We start from the raw sequence: 27710 nt of genomic DNA, 5'->3' as shown, positions 1-27710 counted from the left end.
TATTTTGTGGCATGGTGTCTCTTTGCCCCGGAGATGCAAGCAGTTGTGACAGGGTTAAATTAAATGAGACGTAGCAAAATGTTTGCTTAAAAAGGAAATGTTCTGAATTTTTCAACAGTAGCTCTCCTGGAGGTACTCTGAAAGCATTCTGGAATCATTGCAGCACAAAGCAATTTTTCAACAGTAGCCTCAAAATTAAATTACATGTTTGAATCTCACAGATCTAAACCTGAACTTTTTCATTCCAGTTCAGAAAATCCCAGTCCTGCTATTTTTCTGAGAATTTAGATTTACTTAGACTGTTTCAGTAGTTTACCTTAGCCCTAATATAAAAGTAATATTGTTAAGCTGATAATGTCAGCATTAACAGGCTTCATTCATTCACTGTCTATTGTTAGAAGGTTTTAAGGTCTCCTTGTACTTCTTTGTTTCCTTCAGTCTTCTCAGGGTGACTTAAATATGACCATGTCCTTCACTGTCTCATTTTAAAAACAATCCTGTTTCAGCTTATTAAAAGAGCACAAAAAGCAACTGAAACTAAACCTTTTTATTTTATAGTCCTATCCTGCTGAAACAGTTGAACAGATTACTTCCAAAATTTCTTTTAAAAAAATACCCGTTTAGTCAAAGACCCTGTATTACAAGTTTCACACTGGGAGGGAATTTCCATCAAGGTATTATATATAACTAAGCTCCAGAAAATAGAGTCTTAGAATGGAAATTTGGACATCTTTACTATAAGGTTCTACCAAGTGTCACTATAATGATTTTACCTAATCCTTGTCCATCATTATTATTGTTTCACATATCTATTCAGATACACTGGTTTAAGACTATAATGAGGAACATAAGAATGCCCATACTAGGTCAGGCTAAAGGTCCATCCAGCCCAGTATCCTGTGTGCCAACAGTGGCCAATGCCAGGTGCCCCAGAGGGAGTGAACCTAACAGGTAATGATCAATTGATCTCTCTCCTGCCATCCATCTCCACCCTCTGAGAAACAGAGACTAGGGACACCATTCCTTACCCATCCTGGCTAATAGCCATTAATGGATTTAACCTCCATGAATTTATCTAGTTCTCTTTTAAACCCTGTTATGGTCCTAGCCTTCACAACCTCCTCAGGCAAGGAGTTCCACAGGTTGACTGTGCACTGTGTGAAGAAGAACTTCCTTTTATTTGTTTTAAACCTGCTGCCCATTAATTTCATCTGTACGCAGTATTCAAGATGTGGGCGTACCATGGATTTATATAAGGGCAATAAGATATTCTCTGTCTTATTCTCTATCCCTTTTTAAATAATTCCTCACATCCTGTTCGCTTTTTTGACTGCTGCTGTGCACTGCGTGGACATCTTCAGAGAACTCTCCACGATGACTCCAAGATTTCTTTCCTGATTAGTTGTAGCTAAATTAGCCCCTATCATATTGTATGTATAGTTATTTTTTCCAATATGCATTACTTTACATGTATCCACATTAAATTTCATTTGCCGTTTTGTTGCCCACTCACTTAATTTTGTGAGATCTTTTTGAAGTTCTTCACAGTCTGCTTTGGTCTTAACTATCTTGAGCAGTTTAGTATCATCTGCAAACTTTGCCACCTCACTGTTTACCCGTTTCTCCAGATCATTTATGCATAAGTTGAATAGGATTGGTCCTAGGACTGACCCTTGGGGAACACCACTAGTTACCCCTCTCCATTCTGAAAATTTACCATTTATTCCTATCCTTTGTTCCCTGTCTTTTAACCAGTTCTCAAGCCATGAAAGGATCTTCCCTCTTATCCCATGACAACTTAATTTACATAAGAGTCTTTGGTGAGGGATCTTGTTAGAGGCTTTCTGGAAATCTAAATACACTATATCCACTGGATCCCCCTTGTCTACATGTTTTTTGTCCCCTTCAAAGAACTCTAATAGACTGGTAAGACATAATTTCCCTTTACAGAAACCATGTTGACTTTTGCCCAACAATTTATGTTCTTCTATGTGTCTGACAATTTTATTCTTTACTATTGTTTCAACTAATTTGTCCAGTACTGACGTTAGCTATTTTAAATTAAGAAGGATACTATACAGTTCTTATAGGCCATTCTTTCTTCTGTTGACATTTTACTTGGAAGCCTATCTGCTGTAGAATATTGCTCTGCTACTGCTTTCTTTGCCCACCTACTGGTTATCTTATTCTTGTACAGCTCAGAAATACTGTAATTAGATTCTCATTCTATCTGCATGAGACATGCCCAAACCCCTTGGCTTCCTCTGTGGGATCATCAGATAAACATCTGTTAAATAGCATTTTCTACTCAAGCCTTCAGATGTTAAATTCTTTTCAAGCTGAACAGGCTCTTGTAAGCAGCATCACATTACTTAGACTCCCTCTAGTGTTAAATTTACTATCAGGAAGTCACAACTAGAGTGAGCTATGAAATGAATGTGTCTTGGTGAAACTTAGCTGTTTTAGCTTTTGACATTTTGAATACCTCTCTTTCTTTATGAATGAATTTGCAGTTGAGTGTTACTTCCCTTCCATGGCTCTTTCCAGAACCTCCACAATTCTAAGACAATATTCACTTTTGACACTTTCTGTAATGGATCTTGTTTGGTTATCTTGCTTTGACAATGCCCCTGAATGTTGAACAGCCTTCCTGGGCTGGTTCACAAAGTCACTGCCTTCTATAGCCCTCCTGAATATGCATTTCTGAGATGCCTACAAGAAAACTAGATGGCTTAGGGGCCTGCTCCTTCTGACATTGGTGGCAATGGGAGTTTTGCCACTGACTTCAATAGAAACAGGGTCAGATCATAAGTCATCTACTTCATTTATTTATCTTGTGAATAACCTGCTTTATATGGAGGGATGAAGTCAAATGGGAAGGAAAAGGACAAGGATATTGGAATTGAAGCTGCGAATTGGTGTGGGGGAAAGATGTGTGGGCTGAAATATGGAGGAAGGGTGCATGGAGGGGAAAGCAGTGTGTTTAATTTAAAGGAGAGATAGAAGGATGGATGTGGGGAACAAAAACAAGTCACTGGTAATTCACTGGCCTATCATGAAGTTTGTCTGTGATTACACCTATTATTTCTCATTGTACCAGAGAAAAGGATAATTTTGTCAGTAAACATCCTAGATCATTCAGCACCAATTTCACAGCTTCTCGCTGTCATTCACATTGTCCCCTCAGCATGCATACAGCACATATTATAAAGGGGTTGTGGGGAGGGGGAATCAACCCTACCAAGGCAATCCTGTACTTCAGTGTTAAACATCTTTGTTCTACTTTTAGTTCAGATTGTTTACAAGCAATTGTTAGGAAGATTGGTGTAAGCTACTCCTATAACCTTTTCTTAGGAACTTCAGGTGAATGATTTTTATGCAATATATATTCTAGTGGAATAAATCATATTTAGTTCTCTTTTATAAAAAAAAAATAAAATGATTCATCACTGATGCTTACAGTTTTTTATAGTACAGTACTTAACATAAGAGTTATGTTAATGTGTCATTCTCATTAACAGTAAATCACAAAAACACGTGTCTAATGAGTTGCATAAGTACTAAGACTGGCCCTCTGATACTGTAGGTGCTTAGCACACTTACAGATCAGACAGTTTAGGGGTTTGCTTTGGGTTTCTTTTCTTGAGAATGACTGACTGTATTTAGTTTACTTTTTCAATTGAGGTTACTTCTTGAATTATGCAGCCACGAAACAGATGGTATGGCAATTGAGAGTCTGTTAAGAGAACATTCTCAAAGTTTTGGGAAGAAAGACCATGAAAAGTAACAAGTATACACTGAGAATATTGCAGTAATATTTTTCTTCTCAAAGGTTACAGTTGTGAATTCCAGGCTAATGTCTCAGTGTAAGAATAATTTCAAAGAAAATAGCTTCTTACCTGCTTGCTGCTGCAGTGCAGTCATCCTCCTACACCCTATTTGCTACCTGCGTGTCTGATCACATGCCCTCATTTACAACTCCCCTCTTCCACAAATACACACACCCATCAGACCCCACACATACATATCTGTCCATGCTCTCTCCTCACAAACAACCCACTTTCCACATTCTCATTCACAGTTAACCACACTCTTACTCAGAGGCACATATATGTTCATTCTTTGCTCCCATCCTGCTTCCTGGTAAAACAGCTGGTAGTTCTTGCCCAGCAGGGAAGAGCTAACTGTTTCACAGGAGGGGGAAGGAGGAAGAGAAGAGCCCCATCTCCTCAACAGCTCCCTGTTCCTTGGACCTAGCTTCCCTATTGCTGTCCACTTCCTCCTCTCTCTCCACAAAAAGAACTAGTGGCTCAAGCCTCACTAGTTCCCGCTCCCTTTCGTCTTATTATTGAAAAAATTCTATATGACTTTCCCATTCCCCTCAGATCACTTTCTCCCCTCCTCCCCCCAACTCTCTTCTCCTTCTCCCTGGTCACAGATGTTGAAGTTTCTTATTTGATCTCTTCCTCTTACCCTCCACTTGTCCCAGTGACCCCAACTCATCCTATCTCCTGATTTTTCTTCAAGCCTGTCCACATCATCTGCCTTATACTTTTCCCTAACCTCTCAGTCTTCTCTGGTTTTCCCTTCACAATAAAAACTTGTTGTAATTTCCCATCTTAAAAATACCCATCCTTGACCCCACTTGCCTCTCTACCTATTGCCCTGCTTCTCCAACGTTTGCCCAATCTCCTTTCTCATCTCTAAGCTCATTGAACACACTGTCTACAATTGCTGTCTGGAGTTCCTCTCCACCAGCTCATCCTAGACCTTCTCCAATCTGGCTTTCAGCTCTTGCACTCACTGAAACCCCTCTTCCTCAAGTCTCTAATGACCTCTTCTTAGCCAGATCTCAGAACTAGTACTCCGTCCTCATCCACCACAACCTGTTAACCACCTTTGACACAATCAACCATAGTCCTCTTTTTGAAATCTTGTCCTCTCTTGTTTTCCATGACTCTGTCATCTCCTGGTTTTTATCCTGCCTCTCTAATTGCTCCTTCAATGTGTCCTTCAGAGGATCCTCTTCTTTTGCTCTTCAGCTTTTTGGGGAGGTTCCACGGGGTTCTGAACTTGGTCCCCTTCTCTTCTTCCTCCAAACCTTATCTCTGGGTAGTATCAGTAAACACAAATTGAACTCTATCTTTATGTAGATAATTCACAGAGCTACTTCTGTACTCCAGACCTATCTCCTTCTGTCCAAACTAAAATCTCAGTCTGTCTCTCTGATGTCTCCTTATGGTTGTATAACTGCCAGCTCAAGCTCAACATGGCTAAAAAAAGAGCTCTTAATCTCTGACCTCCAAGCCTTCCCGCTGCCTTGTTTCTTGATCACTGTGGTCAAAACCACCATCCTGCCTGCCACTCAGGCCTGTAAATTCTCCCTAGGTCTTCACATACATTTGCAGATTTCAAGGCTAGAAGGAACCACTGTGATTATCTAGTCTGACCTCTATAACACAGGCCATAGAACTTCCCCAAAATAATTTCTAGAGCATGTCTTTTAGAAAAACATCCAATCTTGATTTACAAATTGTCAATGATGGAGAATCTACCATGACCCTTGGTAAATTGTTCCAGTTGTAAATTTGTAATGGTGAGAATAATTAACACTTTATTTTCAGTCTAAATTTGTGTAGCTTCAACTTCCAGCCATTGGATTCTCTCTGCTAGACTGATGAGCCCATTATCAAATATTTGTTCCCCATGTAGGTACTTACAGATGATAATCAAATCACCCCTTAATTTTCTCTTGTTAAACTAAATAGATTGAGCTCCTAGAGTCACTAATATACACGTTTTCTAATCCTTTAATCATTCTCGTGGCTCTTCTCTGAAAAGTCCCTAGTTGGTCAACTTCCTCCTGGAATTGTGGACAAGTATTCCAGCAGCAACTGCACTAGTTCCAGATTCAGAGGATTGCCCTCTTTATGCATCCAAGAATCTCATTAGCCCTTTAGCCACAGCATCACAGTGGGAGCTCATGTTCAGCTGATTTTCTACCACAACCCTCAGATCTTGTTCAGAGTAACTGGTTTCCACACTAGAATCGCCCATCATGTACTTGTCGTCTATATTCTTTGTTCCTAGATGTATACATTTACATGTATTAAAACACACATTGTTTGCTTGCACCTAACTTACCAAATGATCTAGATCACTCTGTATTAGTGACTTATCCTCTTCATTATTTACCATTACCCCAATTTTTCTGTCATCTGTAAACTTTATCAGTGATTATTTTATGTTTTTTTCCAAGTCATTGATAAAAAATGTTAAATAGCGTAGGACCAAGAACTGATCCTTATAGGAACCCATTAGGAATCACTCAATGGTGATTGCTGTTTACAATTACATTTGGAGACATATCAGCCAGCTTTTAAGCCATTTAATGTGTGTCATGTTAATTTTATATTGTTCTAGTATTTTTAATCAAAATATCATGCAGTACCAGAAATCTATTACATCAATTACCTTTATCAACCAAAGTTGTAATCTCAGAAAAATAAATAAATAAATAAGAATAAAGTAAGTTTGACAGGATCTGTTTTCCATAAATCCACGTTGATTGGCATTAATTATGTTATCCTCCTTTTAGTTCTTTACTAATTGAGTCCCATATCAGCCGCTCCATTATCTTCCCAGACTGACTGGCCTTTAACTACCTGGGTCATCCATTTTACCCTTTTTAAAAATTGGCTCAACATTATCTTTTTTCCAGTCTTCTGGAACTTCCCCAGTGTTCCAAGATTTATTGAAAAATCAACATTAATGGTCCAGCAAGCTCCTCAGCCAACTCTTTTAAAATTCTTGGATGCAAGTTATATGGACCTAATATTTAAACATATCTAACTTTAGTAGCTGTCTAACATCCTCTTCAGGTGGAAAGAGTGTTATCATATGGTATGACTACATCTGTTTTTCCCTCAAATGCAGAACAGAAATATTTATTTAACACTTCTTCTTTTTCTGCATTATTATTGATAATTCTACCATTTCCATCTTGTAATGGACCAGTATCATTTGTGACAAAGTTCCGAGCTTGTAATTGTGGGTCCCGTGATTTCTGGCGGATCCAGGGGCCCCACTGTGACCTTTCTTTCACAGTGTAGTGGCCAGAGTCACAGCCTATTGAGTTACTTTCATCACAGGCCAGTATGGGAGATGGAAAGGGGAAATACCCCACAATCTTTGTTGCTCCATAGAGCTTAGTAGGCACAGTTCACCCTCCTAAATGGACCAAGTCTTGCTTCCCATCTGAAGGGGATCTCTGTGGAGAGTGTGTGATGGGGGGGGGGGCAGAACCCAGGCCCACCCTCTACTCCAGGTTCCAGCCCAGGGACCCTAAGAGCAGCAGCTGTTGGTAGCTTTCCCTCCACCTCTAAATGCTGCTTTAATTCCCTGGGCCATTTCCTCCATGGTCCCCTCTTCCTAGCTTTACTCTTATCTCAGGATACAGCAATATTAATACCCCTTCTTCCTCCTTTCGCTTGGGCTCTCTCCAGGGAACTGGAAAGGAGAGCTTTTAAGCAGTCTGAGTGAGACCTTGATTGGTTCCACCTGTCTCCATTAGCCTAATAACCTTAATTGGTTAATTGGCATTAGATGTCTTGATTGGCCTGGAGTAGCTTTTGTTTGGCTATCCAGGGAACAGGGACTTGCTCATCGTGAGGCTGATAGACCTGCCTTCACCTGTAGTCCTCTGGCCTGGAGGGAAAGGGTTGCTGCTCCTACTGCTAGGCCCTGGGTTCTCCCTGCTGCTGCTCCAGGTGCTTCCCTAGCAGGGCCAGACACCCCTCCCCCTTCTCTGCTACCTGGTTGCTGGCCAGCTGCTGACCCCCCCCCCCCTTGGGTACTGCTACTGCTCCAACTACATTTCCTTGGGGGGGGGGGCCTGCTGGCCTGCTCCCCAGAGGCGGGGAGTGAGGGACCCCAGCCTCAGCCGTTGCTGCTGTGGCCACCATCACCACCTGAGAAGGGTCCTTTCTGCCTGCCTGAACCACCACCTGGAGTTCCTGGAGCTGTTCCCGTGTAGTTTGCTGCTTGGAGCTGCTGGAGCCCTGAGGAGGAGGAGGAGAAGAAGAGGACCATCTACCAGTGGGGGAGCACCTAGAGACTCTGTAGACCACTGTGGAGGGGGCTCTGAAAGACTGAGTAACTTCCGAACTGTGCTCTTGTGGTGGGGATTTTTGACTGTGTTTGTGGGGACACAAGGGACAAGGCATGGAGCCTGCCCCCCGATCCATCTGTGTGTCCCCCAACCACCACCACCACCGCTGCCCCCTCCACCACCCCCACTGGCTGTTTATCATCTGCTTCTGCTCCTGCCTCTGGACTCAGCTGCTTGCTTGGCTTGCCATGCCCTGTTTCCACTGTCTGGGCCTGAAGCAGCAGCCAGCCCACACTGACTTTTTGTGCAAGCGCACGTGGGTGCATGTGCCCCCCACCTTGGACTGACCCCCCACAGCTTTGCCCCTTGCTACCTGCCCCATTTGCCCCTTGCAGCCTTTTGCCCCTCCCTTTTGCCCCAGCCCCCCCTTACTAGCTTCAGTTTGTTTGCCTGCCCCGCCCTTTTCCTTCTACAGCTGTTTTTTTGCCCCTCCCCAGCCTCTGAAGCTAGACCCTCGGTTTCCCTGTCCTACCTCCAGCCTGCTTAGCCCCTAGCTCCGTGCACCCATGCCCCCTCCCATGCGCTTGTACCTCTCCCCATTTTAGTTTGAACCCCTTTCACTGCACCCCCAATGCTGTTGTATTCCCCCCTCCCCTAGTGCAGCTAGAGTAGCTGGAATCCCACCCCTGTGTTGGTGACTGACCCCCCAGCCCTTGATTGCCCGTCCCGTCCAGCCCACCTCTTTTGTCACCCTCCTCTCCTGCCTGCAGCCTAGTGGGGAGGAGTGGTTGACCTGCTTCCGCTTTCCCTCCTCTCTCCATCCCTGCTCATTATGGCGGGGGACAAGGCAGGTGGGGCCCCTCCAGCAGACCCAGCTGCCCCTCCCGCACCTGCCCCTCCGTCATCCCCCCAAGCCTCTACCTCAACCGCTGCTGCCGAACCACCTGCTAATCCCCCTGCTGGGGCACCGGCAGCAGCGGACACCGGGGTGACCTCCGCTGCTGCCACATTCCTCGCCCCCTCCGACTCTAGGGAAGTCCCCCCAGCTGGTGGGAAGGGTCAGGGTAAAAAGAAGGGGAAGGGCCCTGCAAAAAAGACCAAGCTCTCCATGGCGGGGGCTGCCCCCACTGTCGCATCCCCGCCACCAGCCGCGGCATCCGTCCTCCCTGTTCCCTCCACCAGCTCTGCGGGTGCCCCTCCCCAAGCCCCCAGGGCGTACGCACTGGTGGTGGCAGCCCCCTCGCCTGCTGCTACATCATCTGTCCCGCCCACCGCCTCTGCTACCATCTATAGTGGCCAGGGCCCCTTCCCCACCGTGACCAGGAAGCATGGCGTCCGTTGCCCGCCTCACCCCACGTAGAAACCTACATGCGGGCATTGGCATGGGTGGTGGGGCCCACTGCCATGGTGGCGGCCTCTAAGATGTTTGGAAAGGTGGTGTTCTTCCTGGCATCGGAGGCCGCCGCCTAGGAGGCGGTGGAGAAGGGCTTGGTGGTGGGGGGTGTTCACGTCCCCCTCAAGCCTTTGGAGGACCTGGGTGTACGGGTGGTGTTTTCCTCTGTTCCTCCCTTCCTCCCCAAGGCCGCCCTTTTGCCATTCCTCTTCACCTTGGGGAAACCCCTGTCTGTCCTCAACCCCCTTCCGTTGGGCTGTAAGGACCCATCCCTCTGCCACGTTTTATCGTTCCGCCGGCAGGTGCAGATTCAAGTGCTGCCGGCGGCACGTGATGGGGGGACTGTGGAGGGGTCTTTTCTGGTGCCCCATCGAGGGGCACAGTATTGGGTTTACTATTCTTCGGGGGAGGCCCGGTGCTTTCTCCGCCGGATGGCAGGGCATGTCCAGAGGGACTGCCCCCTGGCCCGGCTCGGAGGGGCATCTGGGACCCCCAATACCTGGAAGGGCGTCGGCTTTACCATTGCTGAGGGCCCTGATCACCTGGACCCTGGGGTCACCCCTCCTCCATCTGTGACCGATGTCAACTCCGCTCTGATCTCAGGGGTGGCCCCCCCAACGTGCCCAGATGAGCGTATGGGCCCCATTGCTGTGGTGGGTGTTAGACCAGGGCCCACGGAGGAGAGGGTGACAGGGCTGGACTTGGCAGGACTTGAGCAGGGCTTGCCTTTGGGGGGAGTCTGTCCGTTTCCCCATTGTCCTGCCCTCCTCTTCCCTTACCCTCCCGTCAATGCCCTCACTCCCTGGATCTGACCCGGCTGGCCAGCCCCGCCCTTCAGAGAGCTGGGAGCTTGTGCGAGGGAGGCACCGAAAGCGGGGAGTGCGGGCCCAGCACCCCCCCCTCGTTGGCAAGGGGGAGGGATCCCCCACATAAAACTATGACGGGGGTTGCTGGCACTGGGCTTTCCGTTGACTCCCCTGCTGCCGTTCATCGTTTGGAGTTGGCCGAGGCTGCTGCAGCTGCAGGTAGCACCGTCTCTGCTATAGAGTTCCTCCCTGAGGGCGTTGCGGAAGTATCCCCCCTGCTGCTTTGCCATCTGTGCCCCCTGTAGGCGCCGCAATGGCGACTGCCCCGGCTGCTGTCGAGGGGGGCCCCGTAGAGGCGGGTGGGGAGTTTACCTCTATTTTTGGTGAGATCGAGGCCCTAGGCTTGACCCCAACCACCGAGCGGATGGATGCGCCTCCGCTAGGGGGCCTCAGTCAGGGCGCCTGTGATCTGTTGCCCTCCCCTCCCTTTTTTCCCCCGCCTCAGGCGGTTCTCCCTGTTTTGGCCATTACACCGCCCCGGGACCTGACCATCTGCCCGGCAGCAAACAGTAATTGGGCTGGTGCCGCTGTGCCCAGTGAGGTGACGGCTGACGCCAAGTGGCCGGGCTCTGAGCCTATGGGTGCCCTGCCCTATGAAGCGGGGCCGCAGCTTTCCCCCTCCCCCCCAGTGCTGTAATCGTGGGTGCCTCGTTAAGTGGGGCACCTGAGCCTGCTGTTGTGGGGGTGCCCCAATCCCTTGCTGCCCCTTTGCCCACCATGCCGGGTGGAGGGACATTGTGCCCCGGTGGCTCTGCCACTTGGGCCCCTGATTTTGTCCCTGTTCCCGTCCTAGATTTGTGTCCTGCCCCCGTCCCTGTCCCTTACCCTGTTCCAGCCCCTGTTCCTGTCCTTAACTTCTATTCCTTTCCTCCTCCTGTTGCTGCCATCCCTGGGGTTGCCTCTTCTTCTTTTTAAGAGGTTCCCCCGGGAGGCGATTTTTGTTTTTCCCTCTCCTGGCCCATCCGGGGCTGCAGTTCTCCCTCTGCCAATGTCCCTAGGGCCAAGTGCTGAGTCGGGTGGCCAGAGGGACGGGCACCGCGGCCGGAATCTGATCCCTGCTTGCCCATCTTGATAGGCAACAGGGCTGGCAGGGGGATCCAATTGGGGGACGCCCTGGGGTCCGTGACCTGCCACGCAGAGGAACGAGATGTACTGTTTCTTGGAAGACACTCGTGGCTCCATGAACAGAGTGCCTCTCACTCTTCAGCACTGGGGCAATTTCCATCTTGTTCTCCAGAGCGAGAGGGCCATTATGGGGGAGGGCAAATGGACCAGGAAGCGGGACGCTGCGGGTTACCAGTGACGCCCTGATGGCTTTTGGGGTTGGGGTTCCAGTGGGAACCGCTAGCACCCCTGACCATGAGGATCATCCCCAGCCCTCTACATGTCGCCGTCCATCTTTGCCACTTTAAACACCCGGGGCTGTAGGTTGGGTCTCCGCAGGTACCAGGTGCTCTCCTTCCTTTGGGAAGGGGGTACTTGGTTATTTTCCTGCAGGAGATCCACACATACCTAGCTGCCAAAGCTAGCTGGTGGCTGGAGTGGGGGGACAGGGTCTACTTTAGCCACCTTTTGGCCCATCAGGCCGGGATGGCGACCCTGTTCTCCCTGCACCTACAGCCCGAGGTGCTGGGGATTACTGAGGTCGTGTCGGGTCACCTACTGCATCTCCGGGCTCGGGTTGAGGGGCTGACGTTGCATCTTGTCAACATCTGTGTCCCGGCTTCCGGCCCGGAGCAAGCGTGTTTCTTTTGGCAGGCGTCTGCCTTCCTTGGTTCTCTGGATCCTCGCAAGTGCCTGGTCCTGGGCGGAGATTTCAACTGCACTCTTGAGGAGTGGGACCGAACAGGGACTGAGCCGAGCCCGGTCGCCGCAGACATCCTCAGGGAGATCATAGCACATCACTCCCTGGTGGATGTCTGGCGTGACCACCACCTGAATGATGACTCCATGTTCACTTTTGTCCGGGAGGAGGAACAATGGTCAAACCACTCCTGGTTAGATCACATCTATTTTTCTCAATGTTATCTTTCACAGGCCCACTCCTCCAGCGTCCAGCCGGCCCTGTTCTTGGACCACCATTTGGTGGCCATGATGGCCTCTCTTTCTTCGGCCTATTGGCACTTCAATAACAGCCTGCTGGAGGATGTGGGATTTGTGGCATCCTTCTGGGAGTTTTGGCTGGCCTGGCAGGACCAGAGGTGTGCCCTTCCCTCGGTGCGGTGATGGTGGGATGTGGCTCTTCTGCCATAGCCACACCCAGGGTGCCAGCCGGTGGAGGGATGTGATGATAGAGCAGCTGAAGCGGGAGGTATTGGACCTAGAGAGGCATCTGGCCACCAGCCCCGGTGATCCACCCCTCTGTGGAGTGAAGTAGAGGAGCTCCAGGCCCTTGATGATCTTCGGGCCCGGGGCGTCTTCGATCGATCCTGCATCCACCTCCTGCAGGAGATGGATCGCGGCTCCCACTTCCTCTACTCCCTGGGGAAGAAGAGGGGGGGTGAAAAAACAAGTCCTCTGCCTCCTGGCCGAGGATGGCACCCCCTCATGGATCCAGTGGAGATGCATGAGAGGGCCAGGGCCTTCTACGCTGGCCTTTTCTCCCCAGATCCAACCGATGCTGATGCCTGAGGAGTACTTTGGGACAGACTCCCGACAGTCAGCACAGGCGACCGGGACCGTCTGGAGCTGCCTCTCACTCTGGCCGAGTTCTTGGAAGCCCTCTGCCACATGCCCACCAATAAATCTCCGGGCATGGACAGGCTGACTGTGGAGTTCTACCGCGTGTTCTGGGACGTCCTCAGGCTGGACCTTGCCATCGTCTGGGCCGAGTCTCTGGAGAGGGAGGTCCTCCCTCTGTCGTGCAGGCGAGCGCTGCCCGCCTTGCTCCCGAAGAAGGGGAACCTCCGCGATCTCTGGAATTGGCGTCCTGTCTCGCTCCTCAGCATGGACTATAAGGTCATGGTGAAGGCCATCTCGCTGCGGTCCATGCTGGCAGATGTGGTCCATCCAGACCAGACCTACACTGTCCCAGGCCGTACCATCTTCGACCATCTTTATTTGGTCTGGGATCTCTTGGAGCTTGGGTGTAGGGATGGTCTGTTGTTCGCCCTCTTGTCCTTGGATCAGGAGAAGATGTTTGACCAAATGGACCATGGGTATCTCCTGGGCACTGTGCGGGCATTCGGCTTCAGGCCCCAGTTTGTGGGGTTTCTCCAAGTGCTGTACGCTTCTGCAGAGTGTCTGGTCAGGCTCAACTGACCACACCTGTCAGCTTTGGGCGAGGGGTGCATGAAGGCTGCCCGCTGTTAGGTCAGCTGTACAATGTGGCCATTGAGCCATTCCTTAGGCTCCTTCGCAAGTTGACGGGGTTGGTGCTGCATGAGCCGGAGGTGCGGCTGGTCCTGGCAGCGTACGCTGATGACGTGCTTCTTGTGGTCCAGGACCCGTATGATCTGGTGCAGGTGGAGGCCTGTAAAGCTGTTTATTCAGCGGCCTCCTCTGCCCGGGTCAACTGGGTCAAGAGCTCTTGCCTGGTGGTCGGGGCCGGATGGCGGGCGAGCTCCCTCCCACCCGCTCTTCAGGCCATCCTGTGGAGCACGGGTCTGCTGCTTTATCTTGGCGTTTACCTTTCTGCCACACATCTGTCTCCGCCAGAGAACTGGCACGGTTTAAAGGGCAGGGTGACTGGGCGGTTTCAGGGCCGGACGGGACTGCCCTGGTACCTCTCCCTCTGGGGGAGAGTGCTGATGCTTAACCAACTGGTCCTGTCCATGCTCTGACACCGACTCAATACCCTGTGCCCACCCCCGGTGTTCCTGGCCAATCTCCAGAGACTGGTCCTGGAGTTTTTTTTGGCCGGGACTGCACTGGGTCTCTGCAGGGGTTCTCCATCTCCCCCTGGAGGAGGGAGGACAGGGCCTGACGTGTATGCGCATGCAGGTCCATGTCTTCCACCTCCAGGGCCTGCAGAGGCTCCTTCATAGTGCGGGTGGCTCGGCGTGGAGCATATTGGCACACGCCTTCCTCCTCCGCCGCCCGCGAGGGCTCCGATATGACTGGCAGCTCTCTTTTCTCCATCCGAGAGGTCTTCCGCGAGACCTCTCCGAGCTGCCGGTCTTCTACCAGGACCTCCTCCAGTCCTGGAGACTGGTTTCAGCAACCAGGTCCTTTGTAGCCACAGAGAGGGTAGATCTCCTCGTGGAGCCCCTGCTACACAATCCCCATCTTCATGTGCAGGTGGCACAGTCCCCCTTGGTGTGCCAGAGGTTGGTCCTGGCAGGAGTCATGAAGATTGGAGACCTCCTGGACTACGACCTGGGGGCTTGGGTGGATCCCCAGGCACTCGGTTGGTGCATGGGGCTCTCCACCCTTACAACCCCCCAGTGCGTAGTCCAGTAGGTGGAGGCAGCCCTGCCTCCCGCGGCTCGTTTTTTACTTGAGCAGGTCCTGCGAGAGGGTGCGCCTCGCCCACCCCTCCAGGCCCTCCAGATCTTTCCATCGGCCCCCTGCCCCGTGAGGCTTCCCGGCCTCCCCCCTCCTCGTACCTCGAGTTGGCTGCGTACAATGCAGCCAATTCGTTTCCAAACCACACCAAGGGACCACCTATACATGCTTGTGTTGCACACGCTTCACTACCACATCCTCGTGTCGTGCACTGATACCAAGTGGCGGGACCTTTTACCAGCAGTGGAGGGTGGGGAACCAGTGGGCCGGTTTGTATTCCATCTTAGTCCTGCGGCCCTCCGGGGATATGAGCTGGCGGCTCCTTCATGGAGCCGTGAGCACGGGCATGTACTTGGTGCAGTTCACCTCTGTCCCTGAAGCCTGTCCCTTTTGTGGCATGAGAGAGACCCTGGCACACACACACCTTCAGTGCACCAGACTGCAGCCCCTTTTCCAGCTCCTCCAGAACCTCTTATTGCGGTTCTGGCTGCACTTTTTCCCGCACTTGTTTATTTATGCACACCCAATTCGAAGCCCCACAAAGTCGTGGGACCACCTCGTCAACCTCTTCCTAGCCATGGCCAAGGGGGCCATTCGTAACACCAGGGAGAGGAGGTTGGCAGAGAGGGGGGCCCTGCGACTGTGGGGCTGTTTTTCGTTCCTTTATTCATTCATGCATCCGGGCAGAGTTCCTCTGGGCAGCGTCCGCCAGCTCTCTCGACGCCTTCAAGGAGCAGTGGGCGCTGTCTGGGGTTCTCTGCTTGGTGTCCCCTTCTGGTTCCCTAGTTTTGGCCCTTTGACCCCTACACCTGTTCCCGTTATTGCAGTTGTTGTCCCTTGAATTCGATTGAGTTCTAGGTTTAGTAGCCCCTCCCTAGGCTGAGGGAGGGGCCTGTAGCAGTGGGCGAGCTAACGCTCGCACATGTGCTGGTGCTCAAAAGGACCACTCTCTCACATCCTTCTGGTCTGACTCCATCACACACTGTTAGGATTCTTTTTGTTCCTAAAGTATTTAACAAAACTCCTTTTTCTTGTCTTATTCAACCTTGCAGCTTTGCTCCAGGAAGACAGTACACCATCCAGGCTATTTCTAAGTCTTGCCAAATCTTTCTGTATCAGATCTCTAAGATATAGCCTTTCCTATCTATCCATCCAGCTAATACTCTTGTTGAGGTTCTCATCATGTTGCATCTCAGTGCAACATCCTTCACAAGCCTTGACAAATGCCATCATTCCCCAATTATATCTGTTCATAATGATGCTGCAAAAATCCTTTTCATTGCCCATCACTTTGATCATGTCATTGTTCCTTTTGCATCCCTTCACTACTCTGTTGCATCAAACATAAGCTACGTGGCTTCACTTTCGCCGTGCAGTGGAGACGAAACCAAAGACAACCACACAGTAGTGGCAGATAGCTGTCCAAGGCCAGGACCAGGAGGACATAGAGACTCAGCCATCAGCTGGCCTGATGTAGAAAGGAGGTATATGAGACTAACAGAGGACCAACAGGACACCACCCAATAGAATGAAGGCAGCAACAGGGTGAAAGCAAGCCCTGCACCAAGAGTGGTAACACAAACAAGAAGTCAGAGACTGGTTTAAAGGCTAACACCCTTGAAGGCTAACAGGCTACAATGGGCTGGTGCTAAAGGCTATGTCTCTATGGTGGGCTGTATACTAGTAACCTCTAGCCCCAGCAGGACAGCAAACACTTGCACAAAAGACACAACAACAAAAGCTGTTAAAAGGAAAGCTGTAACAACCTGCTTGGAACTTGAAAGGAGGAGCACAGATTGCAGCAGGAAAGAATTTGAAGGAGTCATCAGAAAATCAGACATTGTGCACATGGCTAGAATGCTAGCTGCAGTTGCAACATCTCTAAATAGCTCATAGTAAAAAGAGCTCAGTTGAGTTTTACAAGCCTGGAGTCCTTTCATGTTATTACTCAGCACATGGCACATGAAACAAATACACAGGCCACACTTCTGCAGCAAAATAAATCTCTATCTACCAAAATGACTTTGACTATTACATTTCATAATGTCCCATATTGTGGCTTTTTATGTTCCACGTTGTTATGCCTAGTATAATTTCTCTGGAGTCATTTAACACTTAATCTTACTTTCTGAGAGATGGAAAAAATAGGAATGGTTTAGGCATTTGCAAAATCTCATTGGTTGGGTTTTTGCTTTACAAACCAAAAACTGGGGTGTTTTAGATCCCTGACTTTAAGGGGGACGTGGGTTTGGATAAATGGTTTCAATTATGGCTTGTATGTGCTTTTTAGTAATATTATTTTAAAATGGAGGGTCATATGCTTTGTTGTTATAACTGGAGGGTCATACACATGCTGCACAAACAATGAGAGAGTAGCATATAAAGCTGCTGCTTGTGATATGTGCAGGAAGCAGCATGAGGCATCAGAGAGATTTATCTGCCTGTAGCAATATAGTGGGGGGAAAGGGGGTATATAGGGAGGAATAAGAGGGATCAGCAAGGGGGGGGTCAAAGAATGAGATGATGAGGGCATTAGATACTCCCAACCCCACACTCAGAGCTGCTTTGTCCTTTACCTTCTAGATATGTGTTAACCTGCTCCACCAATCCCTTCTACCTGAGCTCAGAAATTCACATACCTTCCACACCAGAACCCTCCTTTACCCAAGCCCTGGCTGGGAACTGCATACGTGCGCACACTTGCTTTGTGTGCTCCTTTTCCTTCCAGAGTCAATATTTGCAGGGGCTGGTGCCCCCTCTCTATATCTCCCCCACCTTGGACCAAGTTTTGGGGAGGCAGCGCACGAGGAGGGAAGAAGGAATTAGGCCTCATTCACTTTTCTCTCCCTCTGGCTCCTCCTGATGTTCTCTCTGGGAGATAGCCCATTCAGTGTGTCAGCATTTAAAACTCGATTGAGAGATGGACAGAGCTGAGATTAGCTTTGTGGACAAGTTCTTTGATCTATAGATAATTACAAAGCTGGTTAAACCTGCTAAGCAAATGTGTCGGGGCTCTGTGTGTTGTCCCCAATTTCCCCTTCCGGGTTTCTGACTTTTCCACAGAATCAATAGGATGTCATTGATGTCTAGAACTTTCCCTGAAAATTTGGAATTCATGTGATGTGCTGTTTCAAAGTTATCACATTACAGACATACAAACAGAAATGCCATCAAGTTGAATGTAGGGCCCCACTTTGCTTGGCCAATAATAATAATTATTATTATTACTAATAATATAATATAATGATTTAAAGCAATATATGGTAAATAATGAAATAAAAATATGCATACCATGTAAGATAAAGAGTAACATTTTTTAAAGCACCTTAGTGAAATAAGAGCCTCAAGCCCATTTTCAGAAGTGACTAAGGGTATGTCTACACTACGGAATAAGGTCGAATTTGTAGAAGTCGGTTTTTTAGAAATCGGTTTTATATATTCGAGTGTGTGTGTCCCCACAGAAAATGCTCTAAGTGCATTAACTCGGCGGAGTGCTTCCACAGTACCGAGGCTAGAGTCGACTTCTGGAGCATTGCACTGTGGGTAGCTATCCTACAGTTCCCGCAGTCTCTGCTGCCCATTGGAATTCTGGGTTGAGATCCCAATGCCTGATGGGGCTAAAACATTGTCGCGGATGGTTCTGGGTACATATCGTCAGGCCCCCGTTCCCTCCCTCCCTCCGTGAAAGCAAGGGCAGAAAATCGTTTCGCGCCTTTTTTCCTGAGTTACCTGTGCAGACGCCATACCACGGCAAGCATGGAGCCCGCTCAGGTAACCGTCACCCTATGACTCCTGGGTGCTGGCAGACGCGGTACGGCATTGCTACACAGTAGCAGCAACCCCTTGCCTTCTGGCAGCAGACGGTGCAATACGACTGTTAGCTGTCATCGTCGTGTCCGAGGTGCTCCTGGCCACGTCGGCTGGGAGCGCCTGGGCAGACATGGGCGCAAGGACTAAATTTGGAGTGACTTGACCAGGTCATTCTCTTTAGTCCTGCAGTCAGTCCTATTGAACCGTCTTATGGTGAGCAGGCAGGCGATACGGATTGCTAGCAGTCGTACTGTACCATCTTCTGCCGGGCAGGCAAGAGATGAGGCTGGCTAGCAGTTGTATTGTACCATCTTCTGCCAGGCAGGCAAGAGATGAGGATGGCTAGCAGTCGCACTGTACCATCTTCTGCCGAGCAGCCATGAGATGTGGATGGCATGCAGTCCTTCTGCACCATCTGCTGCCAGCCAAAGATGTAAAAGATAGATGGAGTGGATCAAAACAAGAAATAGACCAGATTTGTTTTGTACTCATTTGCCTCCTCCCCCATCTAGGGGACTCATTCCTCTAGGTCACACTGCAGTCACTCACAGGGAAGGTGCAGCGAGGTAAATCTAGCCATGTATCAATCAGAGGCCAAACTAACCTCCTTGTTCCAATAAGAACAATAACTTAGGTGCACCATTTCTTATTGGAACCCTCTGTGAAGTCCTGTCTGAAATACTCCTTGATGTAAAGCCACCCCCTTCATTGATTTTAGCTCCCTGAAGCCAACCCTGTAAGCCATGTCGTCAGTCGCCCCTCCCTCCGTCAGAGCAACGGCAGACAATTGTTCCGCGCCTTTTTTCTGTGCGGACGCCATACCAAGGCAAGCATGGAGGCCGCTCAGCTCACTTTGGCAATTAGGAGCACATTAAAGACGCATTATCCAGCAGTATATGCAGAACCTGGCAAAGCGATACCGGGCGAGGAGGCGACGTCCGCGCGATCACGTGAGTGATCAGGACATGGACACAGATTTCTCTGAAAGCATGGGCCCTGCCAATGCATGCATCATGGTGCTAATGGGGCAGGTTCATGCTGTGGAACGCCGATTCTGGGCTCGGGAAACAAGCACAGACTGGTGGGACCGCATAGTGTTGCAGGTCTGGGACGATTCCCAGTGGCTGCGAAACTTTCGCATGTGTAAGGGCACTTTCATGGAACTTTGTGACTTGCTTTCCCCTGCCTTGAAGCGCATGAATACCAAGATGAGAGCAGCCCTCACAGTTGAGAAGTGAGTGGCGATAGCCCTGTGGAAGCTTGCAACGCCAGACAGCTACCGGTCAGTTGGGAATCAATTTGGAGTGGGCAAATCTACTGTGGGGGCTGCTGTGATGCAAGTAGCCCATGCAATCAAAGATCTGCTGATATCAAGGGTGTGACCCTGGAAAATGTGCAGGTCATAGTGGATGGCTTTGCTGCAATGGGATTCCCTAACTGTGGTGGGGCCATAGACAGAACCCATATCCCTAGTTTGGCACCAGAGCACCAAGCCGCCGAGTACATAAACCGCAAGGGGTACTTTTCAATAGTGCAGCAAGCTCTGGTGGATCACAAGGGACGTTTCACCAACATCAATGTGGGATGGCTGCGAAAGGTACATGACGCTCGCATCTTCAGGAACTCTGGTCTGTTTCAAAAGCTGCAGGAAGGGACTTTATTCCCAGACCAGAAAATAACTGTTGGGGATTTGAAATGCCTATATGTATCCTTTGGGACCCAGCCTACCCCTTAATGCCATGGCTCATGAAGCCATACACAGGCAGCCTGGACAGTAGTCAGGAGCTGTTCAACTACAGGCTGAGCAAGTGCAGAATGGTGGTAGAATGTATATTTGGACGTTTAAAGGCGCGCTGGCGCAGTTTACTGACTTGCTTAGACCTCCGCGAAACCAGTATTCCCACTGTTATTACTGCTTGCTGTGTGCTCCACAATATCTGTGAGAGTAAGGGGGAGACGTTTATGGCGGGGTGGGAGGTTGAGGCAAATCACCTGGCTGCTGGTTACGCGCAGCCAGACACCAGGGCGGTTAGAAGAGCACAGGAGGGCGCGGTACGCATCAGAGAAGCTTTGAAAACCAGTTTCATAACTGGCCAGGCTACGGTGTGAAAGTTCTGTTTGTTTCTCCTTGATGAAACCCCCTGCCCCTTGGTTCACTCTGGTTCACTCTACTTCCCTGTAAGCTAACCACCCTCTCCTCCTCCCTTCGATCACCGCTTGCAGAGGCAATAATGTCATTGTTGCTTCACATTCATGCATTCTTTATTCATTCATCACACAAATAGGGGGATGACTACCAAGGTAGCCCAGGAGGGGTGGTGGAGGAGGGAAGGAAAATGCCACACAGCACTTTAAAAGTTTACAACTTTAAAATTTATTGAATGCCAGCCTTCTTTTTTTTGGGCAATCCTCTGTGGCGGAGTGACTGGTTGGCCGGTGGCCCCCCCACCGTGTTCTTGGGCATCTGGGTGTGGAGGCTATGGAACTTGGGGAGGAGGGCGGTTGGTTACACAGGGGCTGTAGTGGCAGTCTGTGCTCCAGCTGCCTTTGCTGCAGCTCAGCCATACACTGGAGCATACTGGTTTGGTCCTCCAGCAGCCTCACCATTGAATCCTGCCTCCTCTCATCACGCTGCCGCCACATTTGAGCTTCAGCCCTGTCTTCAGCCCGCCACTTACTCTCTTCAGCCCGCCACCTCTCCTGGTCATTTTGTGCTTTCCTGCACTCTGACATTATTTGCCTCCACACATTCGTCTGTGCTCTGTCAGTGCGGGAGGACAGCATGAGCTCGGAGAACATTTCATCTTGAGTGCGTTTTTTTTTCTTCCTAATCTTCACTAGCCTCTGGGAAGGAGAAGATCCTGTGATCATTGAAACACATGCAGCAGGTGGAGAAAAAAAAGGGACAGCGGTATTTAAAAAGACATATTTTATAAAACAGTGGCTACACTCTTTCAGGGTAAACCTTGCTGTTAACATTACATACATAGCACATGTGCTTTCGTTACAAGGTTGCATTTTGCCTCCCCCCACCGCGTGGCTACCCCCTCAACCTTCCCCCCTCCCTGTGGCTAACAGCGGGAAACATTTCTGTTTAGCCACAGGCAAACAGCCCAGCAGGAACGGGCTCCTCTGAGTGTCCCCTGAAGAAAAGCACTCTATTTCAACCAGGAGACCATGAATGATATCTCACTCTCCTGAGGATAACACAGAGAGATAAAGAACGGATGTTGTTTGAAGCCAGCAAACATACGCTGCAATGCTTTGTTGTACAATGATTCCCGAGTACGTGTTACTGGCCTGGAGTGGTAAAGTGTCCTACCATGAAGGACGCAATAAGGCTGCCCTCCCCAGAAACCTTTTGCAAAGGCTTTGGGAGTACATCCAGGAGAGCCGCGAATGCCAGGGCAAATTAATCCTTTCACATGCTTGCTTTTAAACCATGTATAGTATTTTAAAAGGTACACTCACCGGAGGTCCCTTCTCCGCCTGCCGGGTCCAGGAAGCAGCCTTGTGGGGGTTCAGGGGGTACTGGCTCTAGGTCCAGGGTGAGAAACAGTTCCTGGCTGTCAGGAAAACCGGTTTCTCTGCTTGCTTGCTGTGAGCTATCTACAACCTCATCATCATCATCATCATCTTCTTCGTCCCCAAAACCTGCTTCCGTGTTGCCTCCATCTCCATTGAAGGAGTCAAACAACATGGCTGGGGTAGTGGTGGCTGAACCCCCTAAAATGGCATGCAGCTCATCATAGAAGCGGCATGTTTGGGGCTCTGACCCAGAGCGGCCGTTCGCCTCTCTGGTTTTCTGGTAGGCTTGCCTCAGCTCCTTAAGTTTCACGCGGCACTGCTTCGGGTCCCTGTTATGGCCTCTGTCCTTCATGCCCTGGGAGATTTTGACAAAGGTTTTGGCATTTCGAAAACTGGAACGGAGTTCTGAGAGCACGGATTCCTCTCCCCAAACAGCGATCAGATCCCATACCTCCCGTTCGGTCCATGCTGGAGCTCTTTTGCGATTCTGGGACTCCATCATGGTCACCTCTGCTGATGAGCTCTGCATGGTCACCTGCAGCTTGCCACACTGGCCAAACAGGAAATGAGATTCAAAAGTTCGTGGTTCTTTTCCTGTCTACCTGGCCAGTGCATCTGAGTTGAGAGTGCTGTCCAGAGCGGTCACAATGGAGCACTCTGGGATAGCTCCCGGAGGCCAATACCGTCAAATTGTGTCCACAGTACCCCAAATTCGAGCCGGCAAGGCCAATTTAAGCGCTAATCCACTTGTCAGGGGTGGAGTAAGGAAATCGATTTTAAGAGCCCTTTAAGTCGAAATAAAGGCTTCATCGTGTGGACAGGTGCAGGTTTACATCGATTTAACGCTGCTAAATTCAACCTAAAGTCCTAGTGTAGATCAGGGCTTAGGCATTTAGGAGCTCAAGTATTATTGAAAGTCTTTAACTTTTCATGTGGGACTTTGTTGTTAAATTATACACCAATTAATAGAGAATGACTGACTTAGTAATAAGTGAAAGTAATGTTTATTAAACAATAGTTGTCAGGGTTTCTTCCCCATTCTGAACTTTAGGGTACAGATGTGGGGACCCTCATGAAAGACCCCCTAAGCTTATTCTTACCAGCTTAGGTTAAAAACTTCCCCAAGGTACAAACTTTGCCTTGTCCTTGAACAGTATGCTGCTACCACCAAGCGTTTTAAACAAAGAACAGGGAAAGAGGCCACTTGGAGACGTTTTCCCCCAAAATATTCCCCCCAAGCCCTACACACACCGTTTCCTGGGGAGGCTTGAGAATAATATCCTAACCAATGTGTTACAAAATCATCAAAGACCCAAACCCCTGGATCTTGGAACAATGGAAAAATCAGTCAGGTTCTTAAAAGAAGGATTTTATTTTAAAAAAAAGATAAAAATCATCTCTGTAAAATCAGGATGGGAAATACTTTACAGGGTATTCAGTTTCAAAACACAGAGGATCCCTGTCTGGGCAAAACCTTAAAGTTACAGAAAACAGGAATAACACAGAGAAAATTCACATAAAACAAAAGATAAACTAATCCGCCTTGCCTAGTTTGCCTATACTGGTTGCGATATTGGAGACTTGGATTAGGATGGGTTGGAGAAGATGGATTTCTGTCTGGCCTATCTCAGTCCCAAGAACAACCACGTAAACAAAGAGCACAAACAAAAGCCTTCCCCCCTCAAGATTTGAAAGTATCTTGTTCCCTTATTGGTCCTTTGGGTTAGGTGCCAGCCAGGTTAGCTGAGCTTCTTAACCCTTTACAGGTAACAGGATGTTGCCTCTGGCCAGGAGGGATTTTATAGTTCTGTATACAGAAAGGTGGTTACCCTTCCCTTTATATTTATGACAACAGTACATTGCTGATTGATAAACAGACTACTTGTGTTTCTTCACTATATTCAGTTTTTCAGGCCCACAATGTTACACTTACCGTGTTAGGGGATTGACTAAACAGGAAGACTTTCTCAATCTTTTATTTCAGGTTCTACAGTGGAGAGCACACCAGGAGGAGACAGCCAGACTGGAAGCTGCTGTAGCTGTCAGAAGTAAAGAAAAGGAAGATGAAAGAGAAAAGATACAGAAAGAAAAGGAAATGATTCAGAAAGCAGAGGAAAAAGAAAAAGTATGGAAAATGTGCTATTTGAATGATTTATTGTCTAATTGCTTTTAAAAGCTTTAAGTAATCTCAATACTTTATATTATTGTAAATAGTCTTTTTGTTATTAGTTCAGAGATTAGCAAGTGGTTAGTGGAATGTTGCTAATACCCATTTCAGCTTTAAAGCTGCATGTACTTGTGCAGCAATTATTCTACTTTCTTATTTTTCTAAAAAGACAACAATATAGGCATATACGCTGTGGCTGACACACAGACGCAAGGAAAATCAGTGCAGAGAAACTACTGCATTTCTAGCTGTCTTACAGATTTATGCTATCAAGTAATATGGCAAAGACCACTGAAGCTACCAAAGCTGCAGCAAGATATGCTGCATTGCAGCAAATGAGCCTCACAATATATTGGCTACAGTGTTTAAGCACACTGCACTTAGACCAACACAGGGAACTTTCAAATAGGCTTCCAAGAACAGGTGCACATTACCTCTTTCAAGACAGCAGACCTCTATGTTTACATTGTGCTACATCGTTTGACTGACTGGGAAATGTATGCAGTGTTGTAGCCTTATTGGTCCCAGGATATTAGAGAGACAAGGTGGGTGAGCTTGGACCAGCTTCTGTTGGCAACAGAGAGAGAAGCTTTTGAGATTACACAGAGCTCTTCTTTAGATCTGGGAAATGTACTCGGAGTGTCACAGCTAAATACAAGATGGAACAGATAATTGTTTAGCATATGTTGTTAACACATATTTCAACGTGAAGTGGCCCATTAACACCTCTCAGTCAAGGATTTTCTCAAAGGAAACCTGCACAGCCCCTTCAAGAGATGAGCCTAGGAGCTTAAATTCATAACGTCACTAGACACTAAAAATCATAGACTGAATAGCACACTGGAATTATGGTTTATTACAATCTGTAACCCCGTTAACACCCCATCACTCCCCGGCTTTCCCCCTTCCCATTAACTGGAGAGGTGTTAACGTGCCACTTCACCTTGAATAGTCCCTTGAAATATGTGTTAACTACTAGTGCTAAATAATCTGTTCCACCTTGTATTTATCTGTGACACTCTGGGTATGTTTACACTGCAATTAGACACTGGTGGCTGGCTCATGCCAGCTGACTCAAACTCACAGGACTTTGGCTAAGGGGCTGTTTCATTGCAGTGTAGATGTTCCTGCTGGGGCTGCAGCCCAAGCTCTGGGACCCTCCTACTTTCAAGGTCGTAGAGCCCGGGCTGCAGCCTGAGCCTCAACATCTACATTGCAATGAAACAGCCTCTTAAAAGACCCCAGAGCCAGAGTCAGCTGGCACGGGCCAGCCACCGGTGTCTAACTGCAGTGTAAACATATCCTCTGAATAAATTTCCCAGATGTAAAGAAGAGCTTTGTGTAAGCTGGAAAGCTTTTCTCTCTCTCTCCAACAGAAATTAGTCCAATAAAAGATATTATCTCACCTACCTTGTCTCTCTGTGGGGAAATAACATTGTTCTAACTAAAGTCTAAACAGTACTTTGTGGAAAAACTTTGGAGAATAAGTTTTTTTTACTGCTTATAGAAAAATCTGCTTATGTGTCACATACTAGCTATATTTTTCTACACTAGTTTTTATTATTAATGTAATTTATACAAAAACAGGAACCTTTTGATTTTGAGAATTTACCTATTTTTTTACTTATTTCTCATTCTGAAATCTTACACTCAGAGGATTAACATCACATTTATGTGGAATTTTTATATTAAAAATGTATAATTATTATTTCAAGTCAGCAATAAGCAGCAAGAGCAAATGAATGTTTATAGGGTGGTCCTGCAGATCCTTCAGCACATGAGTAACTTTACTCACATAAGCTGTCCCATTAACTTCTATGAGACTGTTGGTGCTCACATGCTTGCAGGATTGGGCCACTGACTAGTAGGTTTTTATGTATACATCTGTTGAAAGCAATGAGTGTGGGGGGGCACAAAATCAGATAGGCAGAATTGTTTCAAAATAGAATATTTTCATGATGCGTATTTGAAGGGTTTAGTGAAGTCCAGGGACCCCAGCCCCCAAGGAGGATTTAAGTTAACAGTTGATCAGCCAGTGGTGAAGGCTGGAAAATGAAAAAATAGTACCTTGCCAACTGATGTCTCCTCTGTCCTTAGGCTTCTCCCCAGGTAAATACCTGTCATAGTCCTTTGTAACATACCTTAATGGGAATGTACATAAACTCTGTTCATGCCCCATCTGACTGAGAGCATGAATGGGGGAGTTCGGCTCCAGAAATGCCTTATCCTTCTCTACCTCTACTTAGATGTTTGAAGTCTTGTCTCTTTCCGACCATCTGCATGACATTATCCATATTGCAGTAATGTTCTTGAAAACAAGATTTATTAAAACTAAACAGAATATGGTAGTAAAGCAAAAGAAATGGTTTACAAAATTGAGTGATGTAGGGGTCCTTTAGCTTAGTTACAAAGAAAAGAAAAGAAAAGAAAAGAAAATCCTAGATCTTTAGAAAGTCCTCTTATCAACTCCTCTTTAGGCCTGACGTAGCCTTTCCCTATTGTGTCCAAAGAAATTTCCCCTTATCTCTTACCTACAGTTCATTATCATATCTGTGTGGCTATATCAACCATTCCACACAGGAGTATTTGAACAAGAGTGCTGCCTAGAGAAAGTGCCAGTCTTTGTATCCCATATGAGGACTTTACCTCTGGGATGTTTCCACACTTTCCTATCTCCAAGCCCACTTTGATCTCCCCTTCCTTAGACACGCCTCACTAGTTGAGGTGATGGACTTGATTTGCATGGCCATCATTCTTTGCTGTGGATGTTAGGCTGTGCCCATGTACAGTCTGTATCTAGTTTCCTTCTTCGCTGGTTATAGAGGTAGCATGGATTTGTCTCTTTAATTCTCTCATCGATTTTCCATTGCTATTAAATTTAAATTATTGCCAGACCCTGTTCCCTCAGTCACACTGCCACTAAAAAAATAGAATGAATGAAATGACTACAGAGACTGGCATGCAGTTAGTGTAACAGTGGGACAAAAGCACTTGAAAAAATGTTTTCCCTCTTGTCTCATATCCTTTAACTTTTTTCTTTTATTCTGGGAACTTGTCATTTTCAATTATGGTTATGAGGTCATATTTATAAGCATGTAAAATATGCACTTTGAGCCAAAGCCTGGTGCTGTTTAAGTCCAGACAAGTTTTGCCTTTGACTTCGATGAGACAGGATTATATATACACTGTGTAGGCATGTTCTAGTCATTATCTGTAGATATTTTAAGCATATTTCAAAAATGTACAAGATGAACTTTTCAAGATTCTCTATACTGTGCGATTCCTGCATTCTTTCACATTGGCTCTGGCAGATGTTTTCTGATATTTCTTCCCAGAGGCTAGGTTATTATTGCTTTTAGGTATTGGTTTAGTCTTTTTAAACTACAGACT

The 27710-nt window shown here is 47.9% G+C and overlaps 1 protein-coding gene and 1 long non-coding RNA gene across 3 annotated transcripts in view; one reads left to right on the top strand and one right to left on the bottom strand.

Annotated features, from left to right (window-relative positions):
- CCDC148 (coiled-coil domain containing 148) overlaps window positions 1-27710 on the top strand; it is a 171520-nt gene that overhangs the window by 120479 nt on the left and 23331 nt on the right. For both annotated transcript variants that reach the window (XM_073305533.1, XM_073305534.1), the window contains exon 11: window positions 24138-24278. In XM_073305533.1, the coding sequence (XP_073161634.1) occupies window positions 24138-24278 (141 nt within the window). The remainder of the gene's footprint in view (window positions 1-24137; window positions 24279-27710) is intronic.
- The window catches only part of LOC140895559 (uncharacterized), a 30222-nt gene continuing 26609 nt past the window's right edge, over window positions 24098-27710 (bottom strand). The window contains exon 3 of the long non-coding RNA XR_012154261.1: window positions 24098-24192. This is a non-coding gene — a long non-coding RNA (uncharacterized lncRNA). The remainder of the gene's footprint in view (window positions 24193-27710) is intronic.

This window comes from Lepidochelys kempii, chromosome 11 (genome assembly GCF_965140265.1).
Source record: "Lepidochelys kempii isolate rLepKem1 chromosome 11, rLepKem1.hap2, whole genome shotgun sequence".
In the NCBI taxonomy this organism is placed as follows: Eukaryota; Metazoa; Chordata; order Testudines; family Cheloniidae; genus Lepidochelys; species Lepidochelys kempii.
Note: the sequence above shows the minus strand (reverse complement) of the source record. Positions and strands in the feature narration are given on the sequence as shown.